This window comes from Lithobates pipiens, unplaced genomic scaffold, assembly GCF_037356315.1.
Source record: "Lithobates pipiens isolate NorthernLeopardFrog02 unplaced genomic scaffold, aLitPip1_a1.2 Scaffold_24, whole genome shotgun sequence".
Taxonomy (NCBI): Eukaryota; Metazoa; Chordata; class Amphibia; order Anura; family Ranidae; genus Lithobates; species Lithobates pipiens.
The window spans coordinates 22397570-22410755 of NW_027507786.1; the positions used below are offsets into that span (position 1 = coordinate 22397570).

Genomic DNA, 13186 nt, shown 5'->3' on the forward strand with positions numbered 1-13186 from the left:
CGGAATTCCATCGCATCCGCGGGAATCGCAAGTCTCAGATTCCTACATTTTATCTGTCTAGAAGGGAAAAAGGAAAAGAGATGGGGAAAGGGAAAAAGGGAAGAAGGAAGAAAGGGAGAAAAGGAAGAACACAAAGGAAGATAAGGAAAAAGGAAGGAAGGGAAAAAAGAAGAAGGAACCAAAGGAGAACGAAGAAGGAAGAAAAGAAGCAAGAGACGGAAGAGGGGGAAGAAGAAGGAGAAAAGAGGAAGTGAGAGAAGATAGAAGGAAGGGAAGAAAGAGTGGGAAGGAAGGAGAAAGAAAGACGGAAAGAAGGACGGAAGGGAAAAAGAAATAAGTAAAGAAAGGAAGGACTGTAAAGTCATAAAGGAACACTTTGCTCTGAATTTTATTATCTATGTAGAGGTGAAAGGGAAGAAAGTGAAAAAATGAAAGGAAGAATGAAGGAAAGAAAGGGAAAAGAAGGAAATGAAGAAGAAAGCAAGGGAAGGAGGAAAGAAAAAAAAAAAAGGAAAGAAGGAAGTGGGGAGAAGATGAACGAAAAAGTATAAATAAGGAAGGAAGGGAAGAAACGCAGCAAGGAAGAAGTATAGAAGGAATTAAGGATGTGAAGAAGGAAGGCGAAGAAATTTAGCAAGGAAGAAGTATAGAAGGAATTAAGGTTGTAAAGAATGAAGGGAGACAAGAAATGCAGCAAAGAATGAAGGAAGTTAGTAGAGAAGGAAGGGAGAGAAGAAAGAAGAAAGGAATATGAAACTGAAGAAGGAAAGGAGGATAAAAGGGGAAAAAGTGAAATAAGAAAGAGTCAGAATGGGAAGAAGGAAGAGAAGGAAGGACTCTACTCTACACCCAAAGTGTTGAAGGAGCGCTTTGCTTTGGGTCTTATTATCTATCTAGAAGGGAAAAGGAAGAAAGTGAAAACATGAAAGGAATAAGGAATTTTAGAAGGGAAAGGGGATGAAGGAACTAAAGAAAGAAGGGGAGAAGGAAAGAAAGAAAAAGAACAATGAAGGAAGTAAGAGAAGATGGAAGCTAAGGAGGAGAAAGAAAGAAAGAAAGAAAGAAAGAAAGAAAGAAAGAAAGAAAGAGAGGGAAGGAAGGGAAGGGGGAAAGAAGAAGAAAGGAAAGAAGGCAAGGTGGTTAGACGGATGAAAGGAATGAGAAAGGAAGTGAATAGGTAAGCGAGCGAAGGAAGAAGAAATGAATAAGGAAAAGAAGAAGGAAAGAGAGAAGTAAGGAAAAAAGGGAAGGAATGAAGCAAGGAAAGAAGGAGATAAGGAAGGAAGGACTCTAAACCCAAGAAATGATGAATGAGCACTTTGCTTTGAATATGTATCTATCTATCTGGGAAAAGGAAGAAAGTGAAAAAAAGAAAGGAAAATTAAGAAAATGTTAAGGGAGAAAGGGAATAAGGAACCAAAGAAAGGAGGAAAAGACAAAGGGAGGAAGGAAGTCAAGAAAAGGAAGAAGGAAGCAAGGCAAGGGGGAAAAAGAAGAAAGGAAAGATGAAAGGAAGGCAAAATGGGATGAGATGAATCAAGGAAAGAAGGAAGAGAAGGAAGGACTCTAAACCCAAGAAGTGATGAAGGAGCAGTTTGCTTTAAATATCTATCTATCTAAAAGGCGAAAAGGAAGAACGTGAAAACATTTAAGGAAGATGAAAGGAGATTTAGAGGGAACTAAAGAAAAAAAAAGGATAGAAGGAACCAAAGGAAGAATGAAGGAAGAGAAGAAGAGCAAAGAAGAAAGGAAAAGATGAAGGAAGGAAGGAAAGAAGATAAGAAGTGAAGGAAGAAAGGAGGTAAACAAGGGAAAGGAAGGTGGAAGGATGGATTCTAACCCCAGGAAGTGATGGAGGAGCATGTTGCACTAAGACTATCTATGTATCTGGGAATTGGCCAGCAGAGGGGGGTGAACAGTGTCTTGAGGGCGACAGATAGAGATGGAAATAATAGAGATGGACTTATATATATATATATATATATATATATATATATATATATCTGGAACATTCTATAAATGGTCTCCATTTTGTAGCTGAAGCTCTTTATCCCCGATAATTCCTTCCGCCATCTGCTCTATAAATAGGATATTCGCACCCCGCACTCTCTTGTCTTGTCTTGACGGGTGAATTAAAGCCCCTTCCACAAACCTTTTATCTAAGAACTTTTAGCAACAACGTGTTTAGGTGAAAGTCACTCTGCCCCCCCCCCCCCCCCAGTCCCTTCATGTTTGTCATTTCAGGCAGAGGAAAGAGACCAACAATCCTTCGTATGTCAGAAACACACATACATGCTACAGTCACCATCAACAGAAAAGAAAAGAATATCATAAATATGTATAAAATAGAAGAAAATTCCTCCCCACATCCCATCAAAAGGGAATGACACATGATGTCTACACGTTCAGTGATGTCTGATCCCATGATCAATATCCTGGCAATACTCTGGTGGTCTCTGTTCAGGCCGATCTGGTAATTGACTCGTTTTGCCCCAACATTGGTCTTGCTATGGTGTGTGGTAGGAGACTGATATGTTGTAAACTAGAATGTCTGTGAGTTTCCAAATTCAAAGATCTGTGAGGTTTGTAACAATTTATTAGAAAGAGATCAAATGCACCCAGCACCCCAGTTATGTCCTTCTAGGGTTCCAGCACCCCAGTTATGTCCTTCTAGGGTTCCAGCACCCCAGTTATGTCCTTCTAGGGTTCCAGCAACCCAGTTATGTCCTTCTAGGGTTCCAGCAACCCAGTTATGTCCTTCTAGGGTTCCAGCAACCCCAGTTATGTCCTGCTAGGGTTTCAGCACCCCAGTTATGTCCTGCTGGGGTTCCAGCACCCCAATTATGTCCTTCTAGGATTCCAGAACCCAATTATGTCCTGCTAGGGTTCCAGTACCCCAATTATGCCCTGCTAGGGTTCCAGTACCCCAATTATGCCCTGCTAGGGTTCCAGCACCCCAATTATGTCAAAGGTTTGTAACAATTTATTAGAAAGAGATCAAATGCACCCAGCACCCCAATTATGCCCTGCTAGTGTTCCAGCACCCCAATTATGTCCTGCTAGGGTTGCAGCACCCCAATTATGTCCTGCTAGGGTTGCAGCACCCCAATTATGTCCTGCTAGGGTTCCAGTACCCCAATTATGTGCTGATAGGGTTCCAGTACCCCAATTATGCCCTGCTAGGGTTCCAGTACCCCAATTATGCCCTGCTAGGGTTCCAACACCCCAATTATGTCAAAGATCTGTGAGGTTTGTAACAATTTATTAGAAAGAGATCAAATGCACCCAGCACCCCAATTATGCCCTGCTAGGGTTCCAGTACCCCAATTATGCCCTGCTAGGGTTCCAGGACCCCAATTATGTGCTGATAGGGTTCCAGTACCCCAATTATGTCCTGCTAGAATCCCAGTACCCAAATTAAGTCCTGCTAGGGCCCGAGCACCCCAATTATTTCTTGCCTGAGCCCAAGCACATGAATTGTTTGCTACAGTCTGAGCACCCCAATTATGTCTTGCTAGGCTCTGAGCACCCCAACTATTTTCTGTTAGGGTCCCAGCATACCAATTAGGTCTTGCCTGAGTTCAAGCACCTCAATTATGTCTTGCTAGGGTTCGAGCACCCCAATTATGTCCTGCTAGAATCCAAGCACCCCAATTATGTTCTGCTAGTGTCTCAGCATCACAAATATATTTCCTGCTAGCTCGCTAGTAACCCAGCTAGTGTCCCGGCACCCCAATTATGTACCATTAGTCTCTTGGCACCCAATTAGTCACTGGCAAAGATGGCATTGGGCAAACAGTAGTGAAAACTGAGAAGCGAAAACATGTCCTGTGGGGTTCCTTATATATAAATCATATTATCCGTATGTAATAAACTATAAATCTAATAAACTATAAATCTTTATTCTCTCTATAGTGTGTGTATAGTGACTCTGCTTTTAGTGCTCCCCTTTTCTAGGCTGAATACAAGGTGGCCTATCCTGTAATTTCAGCGGGGGTTGTACACTACAGCCTCATTACTAGAGGGCCACAAGGGGAAGAACCGACACATCCACATGCTGAATAAAGCCAAGAAAATATGGAACAGCAAACCTATATAAACATCCAACAATACTACAATTATTTTCAGAGAAATGCTACAGCGCCCCAAAATCTGAGATCTATAGAAGCTCTTCTATCACCGGGTGGAGGATCAGAGAACATAATGTTCCTCTTCTGGAGCTGCCTGAGCCAGTGCAGCAGGTGACAATGTTATGTGAAGGAGGGGGGCTCCTTTAATCGGGAAGAAGAGAGTTGATATTTAACACCTGACAATTACAGCAGTGACCCCGGAGGGGCAGTATGTATACACGGCTGGGACGGCACGGCTATAATATTGCGTAACCCGATCTGACAGTCAGTGATAGTTAGCATACAGCTGGGAAGTGTCTCCCCCCCTCCCCCACCCACACTCACAGTTTGGCTGGCGGCCCAGTGTCTCCGCACATACCTGTAGCTGTAACGGGCTGAGTCCAGAAGCCGCGGCAGCTGCCATTGTCGATGGAATGAATTGCACGGGGTAGTTATCACCTGTCGGGGAGAACAATAGACTCAGATTTAGACAATGAACACAAACGACACATTGCAAGTGCCAACACAGCCGCCTGCGCAACGCCCGCGCTCAGCAAGACATCTGCACACACATACAGGGGATGCTGGGTAATACAGGAGTGCCAGGAGGTGACCCCCAGACTTGGGGGGGCATCTCAGGGCACCCACACATAGGTTCACAGCTTTACTGCCCCCCACTTCTTGCTGTCCTCATAAGCAGATCAGGGCAGTCTGTGGCGGATGATCAGATATTCGCCGTGGATTGGCTCCTTCTGTGGCCTGGCAAAGGGGCCCCATTGCAGTTTAATGGGTGAGCGTGTGAACACCCCGCCCCCTCCCCCACGAGCCAATATGTGATATGATACAATGACATCATTATTATACAATGTAGCGGGAACAATTATCGATCGGAATATACGGATAGAAATCAATAAGATACATTTATAGCATTATTATACATTGTAATGGGAGAGAATATCGATCGTATTATACAGATCTGATACATTTGTCGTAACAGGATAGCGGAGAAAATCCAACCGCACCCCCAGTAATAATCGTATTATGCCAATATTCTACAATGATAAAAGAGATCATTATTATCATTATTATAATTGTATTATCATTGTAATGGGGACCCAAGGATGTAACACCCCAATATTGACCATAATATACAATGATATCATTATTCTACATTGTAACAGGCACATGGGGTCAGGACACCCTGAATATTGACCACATTATACAGTGATATCATTATTATACATTGTAATATGTACACAAGGATAATAATTTACTTATATTTTACAATCATATGATACATTATAACAAGTACGGGAGGCAACAACATCCCGAATGTGAACTATAATATAACATTGTATAGTATCAGTATAATATTACGGTTAATATCCGGGGGGTTATGCCCTTGTGTACTGTTACAATGTATAATAACGTAATCATTGTATCATATTAGCACAATCATTATTATACATTGTAACAGGTACACAAGGACATAACACTCGGAACATTGAAGTGGTTGTACACCCTCCATATACCCAGTGAAAGGTCTATCCTCAGGTGATACTCAGAGATGAAACAAATCCTCCTACATAAATTGTACCCGTTTATCTGCCTCCTCCTCTTCTCTACATCCATTTAAAGTCCATTTTTTTTTAAAGGTTGTCTGAGAGCTTAGAAAAAAAGGGGGTGGGGAAGTGAAATTACACTCTGTAGAGCTCAGCGAGGAGATCTCTGAGAGCTGATTGGAGGGAAGAGACACACCCCCCAATCACACAGACACAGAGCTGATTATTCATGCAGAGAGCAGAGGAAGGAGGCAGCAGACAGAAATGACACTCAGTGCTCTGGACTGAGACAAGTACACACTATAGATCAGGGATCTGCAATTAGCGGACCTCCAGCTGTTGCAAAAACTACATGTCCCATCATGCCTCTGCCTCTGGGTGTCATATTTGTGGCTGTCAGAGTCTTGCTGTGCCTCATGGGACTTGTAGTTCTGCAACAGCTGGAGGTCCGCTAATTGCAGATCCCTGGTATAGAGAGATGTGCTTTGTTCGGATTTCATGTCTGAGGATTACAGCCACTTATAATATATCAGTATAATATTACAGTTAATATCGGGGGCGTTATATACCATTACAGAGTATAATAATGATATCATTGTATCATATCAGCATAATTATTATTATACATTGTAACAGGCACATGAGGACAGGACACCCCGAATATTAACCATATTATACAATAATAAGATACAACAATATCATTATTACACATTGTAACAGGTACACAAGGATTATCATTTACTGATATTATACAATGATAGGATACATTGTAACAGGTACAGGAAATAACAACATCCCGAATGTTAAGTATAATATAGAATTGTATAATATTTGGGGTATTGTGTCACAATGTATAATAATATATCATTGTATAATATCAGTAGAATCCGGCCAATAGGGTGATATTTCCTCTGCTATCCTGCTACAATGTATATTAATAATTATGCTGATTTGATCCAATCATATTATTATTATACATTGTAACGAGAACACCCCGAATATTACCTGTAATATTATACAATGTAACGAGGACATTACACCCCATTGTTATCCATGTGATCTGATACAATGTATCTATTATCCTGATCTCCTTAAAGTGAAATTTAATATTCCCAATAATTCCACATTTTGATCTGAAATGTTCATATTTTTAATATTTTATGATAAATGAGAATTGTGACAAACACTTTACAGGGGGGCTCCGCTCACACCAGCCTATTACTTATATTCCAATTCCTGATGGAGTTATTAAAGTGTCACTGAACCCCCATCATAAAAAAACAACAAATAAATGGCGTATTTCCTGCTGGTCACACTCATCACTATGAGATTCCTTCTCTGTATTCTGCTAAAAAAAAAATCCTGGTTGATCCCGCGGCTCTCTATCTCCCCCTTCTGTCCATGTCCCCAATGCAGCTTAGGGGGGTTTGAAGAGAGGTGGTGGCAGCTCTGCACATGCTCAGTTCTCAGTGAGTTTCTATGCTGAGCATTTCCTCCCCATCACATCTGAGCAGCCCATGTGACTACAGAGTCACACATTGTGGGCGTATAATCACTGACAGGCCACTCCCTCCTCCCCTCCACGCCCACTAACCAGCTAAACACAATGAGGGGGTGGCGTATTACATGTAGATTGACGGAGGCTTCACCTCCCTCTTATTTTAAGACGCAGGCTGTAGGGGGCGTGGCTTAGCCTGTGACTGGCAGAAATTTGCCCACACTGTGTGATTTCCACACAAAAAAATTCAAATATATATTTGTATGATAATATGAAACATTTTATTGATATTAATTATTAGTATCAATAAAATGTTGATGTTATTGAGATGAATAATTATTAATATTATTATTTATTTTTAGTCTGTATTCCCAGGGCTGTTTTTTTTTTGGGTGGGGTTTTTGGACATGTGACCAGCAGCAGAGGACTAGCAGCGCCTCGTCGCGTGTCACTTTGCGTTTCCTTTGCGAGTTGATGTTTTTTCGATTCATTTTTGAATTTAGGATTTGGAGTAGATCATTAACAGCCATTGGCCAATGCACTGAGATGCATATTACGGGAATTTTGACGCATTGCTATTAACGTCTGCGGGTGCAAAACGCAGAGCAAAATGGAGGTCATTTATTTTTATTTATTTTTTTAAAAGGCAATGCAGCACATGAGATAAAAACAGGCAGCGCTATTTTATCCTGATGATCTAGGACACGCGTTTTAGCGCATTGAAAGATTGCAAATGAGCCCCTTCACTAACCGCAAGGTCACGAAATTAAATATACCTAAAAATTCCCTTAAATAATAATAAAAAAAAGTCCCTTTAAGAGATTAAAATAATGCAAAAGAAAGCAGAATTTAATGGTGATCGTCTTCTAGGCTGCTTCCAGCGGGGAAATCTACGCGCTCGGAGCGTACACGTCAGCCTGCGTGTGTAACAATGCATAAACTAACTACCTCGAAAACGACTTTTCATCGCCCCGGCAGGACGCGACACCCAACCAACTCCACATTAACGTTAAGTTTAAAAAAAAAAGAAAAAAAAAAGTCCTTTCTTAATCTCGCCATCCGCTTTGCATTCGGCCCATAATACCTCATCAGGCCAGTGAGCACAGCGAGCGCTCACACACAGTCCACTAACAATTGGCGTCTGATTGCCTATGACGGTCGGCTACAATGCCTCCCAGAACACTACATTGCGCCGCCCCCCGCCGAGCAATATTCAAAATATGCCATCTTATTTTCCCCTTTCCATGTGGTTGATTTTGGTTCGTTGGCGACTCGCGTGATTTTAATTTATTTATTTCCGGAAACTAAAATCGCATCTAATGACACCGACACCCCCCTCCCCCATGCGCTCGCTCTGATGTCATTTATTTTATTCAGATATGTTAAATCGCGCCCCCCCCCCCCCCCCCAAAAAAAATAAAAATGTGAATTTTAGGTTAAATAAAGCTTCTTTCCACCTTTCCATCTCCGGTGAAATATATAGAACGGGCGCATAAAGGGCGCCGCAGAATTAATGACGCTTTAAAGAGGTTGGAAATAAGCATTTAAACTATCAGCGGGAACTAGTTTAGGTATGATGTGCCCCCCCCCCCAATCATGAATAATTCATGGCCGCCTCTTTTGTCTCTCTGACACGCCGCAGCGCCAATGATCCGTCGTCTTTAAAGAGAATTTACTGCGGAGTAAACGCATCGTATAAAAGTGTTTTGTCAATGGAACGCGGATCTCGCGGAGCCCGCTGTGTGCGTGAATCGCTGATCGGGCCAGGAGAGCGTCTGCATCTATTATCGCTTGCCAAGAGAGCGGGATGGCGGCCATTTTGTTCGCTTTTTTTTTTTTACTCTGGGCAACTTCAGAAGCCAGATTGGAACCTGAGACACAGAAATGCTCGAATTGCATCGGAAGGTAATGGGGACCCACCGGCGCCCTCCAATGGCTTTACAGGATGCGGAGGGGGACAACCCTTTTTAGAGCCTGACATTCTGTGGATGGCATGACCCCCCCCCTTCTGTGAGCCCATCTTAGTACTAGGGATGGGGTTCACGCTTACGGCTGCCCTGGGTAGTGCGAACGTTGGGTATTCGCTGTTTGGCAAATGGGTGAGCTAGGCAGGGTGACCCCCAGAAGTCATTCGCTTAGAGGTGAAGTTACTACCACTAAATGGCAACATTCTGCCATTTAGGGCCACAAGCACTTTGGTTGCTAGGATGCAAGCTGCCACCTGCCTCCTAGCAACCGAGCACACTGTGCATGCCAGGTTACCAGCATGCGCCCCCCCCCCCAAAAAAAAAAATCATACCAGACCCTTATCCAGGATTGGGGTCTAGTATGGATTTTAAGGTCGAGCCCCACACAAAAGAAACACAGACCCCCCCCGGGTCTTGTATGGACACTGAGGAACCCATACAATAAGGAAATCCCAAAATCTATACCAGACCTGAGGGGACTGGTATGGAATTTTGGGGGCATCCCCAAGCTCCATTTTTTTTAGGGGTTACTCTAAAATCTATACCAGACCCCAATCCTCAATAAGGGTCTTGTATACATTTTGAAGGGGAACACCACATCTTCATTTTGAGTGGAATTTTGGGGGCACCCCAAGCTATGTGTTTTTTTTTTTCTGTGTGGTTCCACCCTAAAATCTATGCCAGACCTTTATCCAACCATGCAGCCTGGGTGGTCAGAGAAGGGGGGGGGCTCTATTGAGAATACGATCAACCCCCATTTCTACCTTCTTAACCACACCAGGCTAAGAGCCTTCAACATGTGGAGGGAACATTGTTAAGATGACACGCCTGGCAAGGCACTTTCTTTTTGGATCGGTACGTGTCCCTCCTGGCAGTGCCCAGCCCACCATGCCCTTCGTTGGAGAGTAACCTTTCCCATCAGCCTTGAAAATGGACAGAATTGATTTCCTAAATTTGCCCCAATGAGGTTGGCATTAAAGTATGCAATTTGCAATGTTTGCCAAGTCTGCCCTTAAATCGAACCCAAACAGATTCACCCTAATCTACCTCCTCCTCCTCCTGCCAATCATGTTGCTGGGCTGCCACTCCCCCTGCAAGCCTGATTTCGCCTTTCATCTGGAAATACAAGGTCAGGTTTGGGGTATTCACACCGGTTGACCTATAAAGTGAGGGACCAAATCACCAGACAATGGATATTCGGTATATGCGTGCCGAGTGATATATACAAGGAGAGGAGTCTGATCTCTTCTAGGAAGTGATAAGGCTGGGCTGGAAATCCTCCGCTATGAACTGGAATGACTGGATATTTATCTGCAATTTCATTGTTTGATCCTGTCCAAATATTCCGGAGGAATGAGCCTCCCAACAGCCCGACGTGTCCCAACACAATGAGACATTCTCCACACAATACGGGAACGTTACACAACCTCCTCCTCCCCCCAATCTACATCACAATGGAGGTCACCGTCACCCAACCGTACACTGCCATCCAACCGTACACTACCCTTCACCCAACCGTACACCGCCATCCAACCGTACACCACCCTTCACCCAACCGTACACCGCCATCCAACCGTACACCACCCTTCACCCAACTGTACACCGCCATCCAACCGTACATCACCCTTCACCCAACCGTACACCACCCTTCACCCAACCGTACACCGCCATCCAACCGTACCCACACCCTTCACCCAACCGTACACCACCATCCAACCGTACACCACCATCCAACCGTACACCACCCTTCACCCAACCGTACACCGCCATCCAACCGTACCCACACCCTTCACCCAACCGTACACCACCATCCAACCGTACACCACCCTTCACCCAACCGTACACTGCCATCCAACCGTACACCACCCTTCACCCAACCGTACACCGCCATCCAACCGTACACCACCCTTCACCCAACTGTACACCGCCATCCAACCCTACACCACCCTTCACCCAACCGTACACCGCCATCCAACCGTACACCACCCTTCACCCAACTGTACACCGCCATCCAACCGTACATCACCCTTCACCCAACCGTACACCACCCTTCACCCAACCGTACACCGCCATCCAACCGTACCCACACCCTTCACCCAACCGTACACCACCATCCAACCGTACACCACCATCCAACCGTACACCACCCTTCACCCAACCGTACACCGCCATCCAACCGTACCCACACCCTTCACCCAACCGTACACCGCCATCCAACCGTACACCACCCTTCACCCAACCGTACACTGCCATCCAACCGTACACCACCCTTCACCCAACCGTACACCGCCATCCAACCGTACACCACCCTTCACCCAACCGTACACTGCCATCCAACCGTACACCACCCTTCACCCAACCGTACACCGCCATCCAACCGTACACCACCCTTCACCCAACCGTACACTGCCATCCAACCGTACACCACCCTTCACCCAACCGTACACCGCCATCCAACCGTACACCACCCTTCACCCAACCGTACACCACCATCCAACCGTACACCACCCTTCACCCAACCGTACACCGCCATCCAACCGTACACCACCCTTCACCCAACCATACACCGCCATCCAACCGTACACCACCCTTCACCCAACTGTACACCGCCATCCAACCCTACACCACCCTTCACCCAACCGTACACTGCCATCCAACAGTACACCACCCTTCACCCAACCGTACACTGCCATCCAACCGTACACCACCCTTCACCCAACCGTACACCGCCATCCAACCGTACACAACCCTTCACCCAACCGTACACCGCCATCCAACCGTACACCACCCTTCACCCAACTGTACACCGCCATCCAACCGTACACCACCCTTCACCCAACCATACACCACCCTTCACCCAACCGTACACCGCCATCCAACCGTACCCACACCCTTCACCCAACCGTACACCACCATCCAACCGTACACCACCCTTCACCCAACCGTACACCGCCATCCAACCGTACACCACCCTTCACCCAACCATACACCGCCATCCAACCGTACACCACCCTTCACCCAACCGTTCACCGCCATCCAACCGTACACCACCCTTCACCCAACAGTTCACTGCCATCCAACCGTACACCACCCTTCACCCAACCGTACATTGCCATCCAACCGTACTAAACCACCCAGCACCCTTCACCCAACCATACACCACCATCCAACCGTACTACACCACCCTTCACCCAACCGTACACTGCCATCCAACCATACACCACCACCCAGTACCCAACCGTACACTGCCATCCAACCGTACACCACCACCCTTCACCCAACCGTACACTGCCATCCAACCGTACACCACCACCCTTCACCCAACCATACACTGCCATCAATCCACCACCCTTCAACCAACCGTACACTGCCATCCAAAAGTACATCACCACCCAGCACCCGTCACCCAACTGTACACCGCCATCCAACCATACACCACCACCCTTCACCCAATCGTACACTGTCATCCAACCGTACACCACAACCCTTCACCCAGCCGTACACTGCCATCCAACTGTACACCACCACCCAGAATCCCTTTATCCAACCGTACACAGTCAACTAACCGCCACCCAACCATACACCGCCATCCAACCCCAACTGTCACCCAACCATACACCGCCACCCAGCGCTCCTCACCCGACCGTACACCGCCATCCAACCATACACCGCTACCCAGCACCCTTCACCCAACCGTACACCACCACCCAGTGCTCCTCACCCAACCATACGCTGCCACCCAGCATCCCTTACTCAATCATACACTGCCATGCAGAGACAACCAGGGGGTGCAATGGAGAGACCCCCCTATACTATGGGCCTCAAGTGTCAGGGTGTTATTGTTCTGGGACCCCCAAGTGTCAGGGTGTCATTGTTCTGGATCCCCAGTATCAGGGTGTCCTTGTCTCACGTGGCTCTCCTCTCTCAGTCAGGTGAAGGGTTAATCTCTCCTCCATTCCTCCGGAACATTCTCCCTGTGGCTCTCCAGCTGCTGAACTTCAATTCTGTGAAATCTCTTTATCTGTCTCTTCAGTTATTTTGTTCTCCTTT

The 13186-nt window shown here is 45.7% G+C and overlaps 1 protein-coding gene across 1 annotated transcript in view; it reads right to left on the reverse strand.

Moving 5' to 3' along the window:
* The window catches only part of SOX6 (SRY-box transcription factor 6), a 416902-nt gene that overhangs the window by 85430 nt on the left and 318286 nt on the right, over window positions 1-13186 (reverse strand). Inside the window, 1 exon segment of the mRNA XM_077453685.1 lies at window positions 4489-4568. Coding sequence (XP_077309811.1) covers window positions 4489-4568 — 80 coding nt within the window.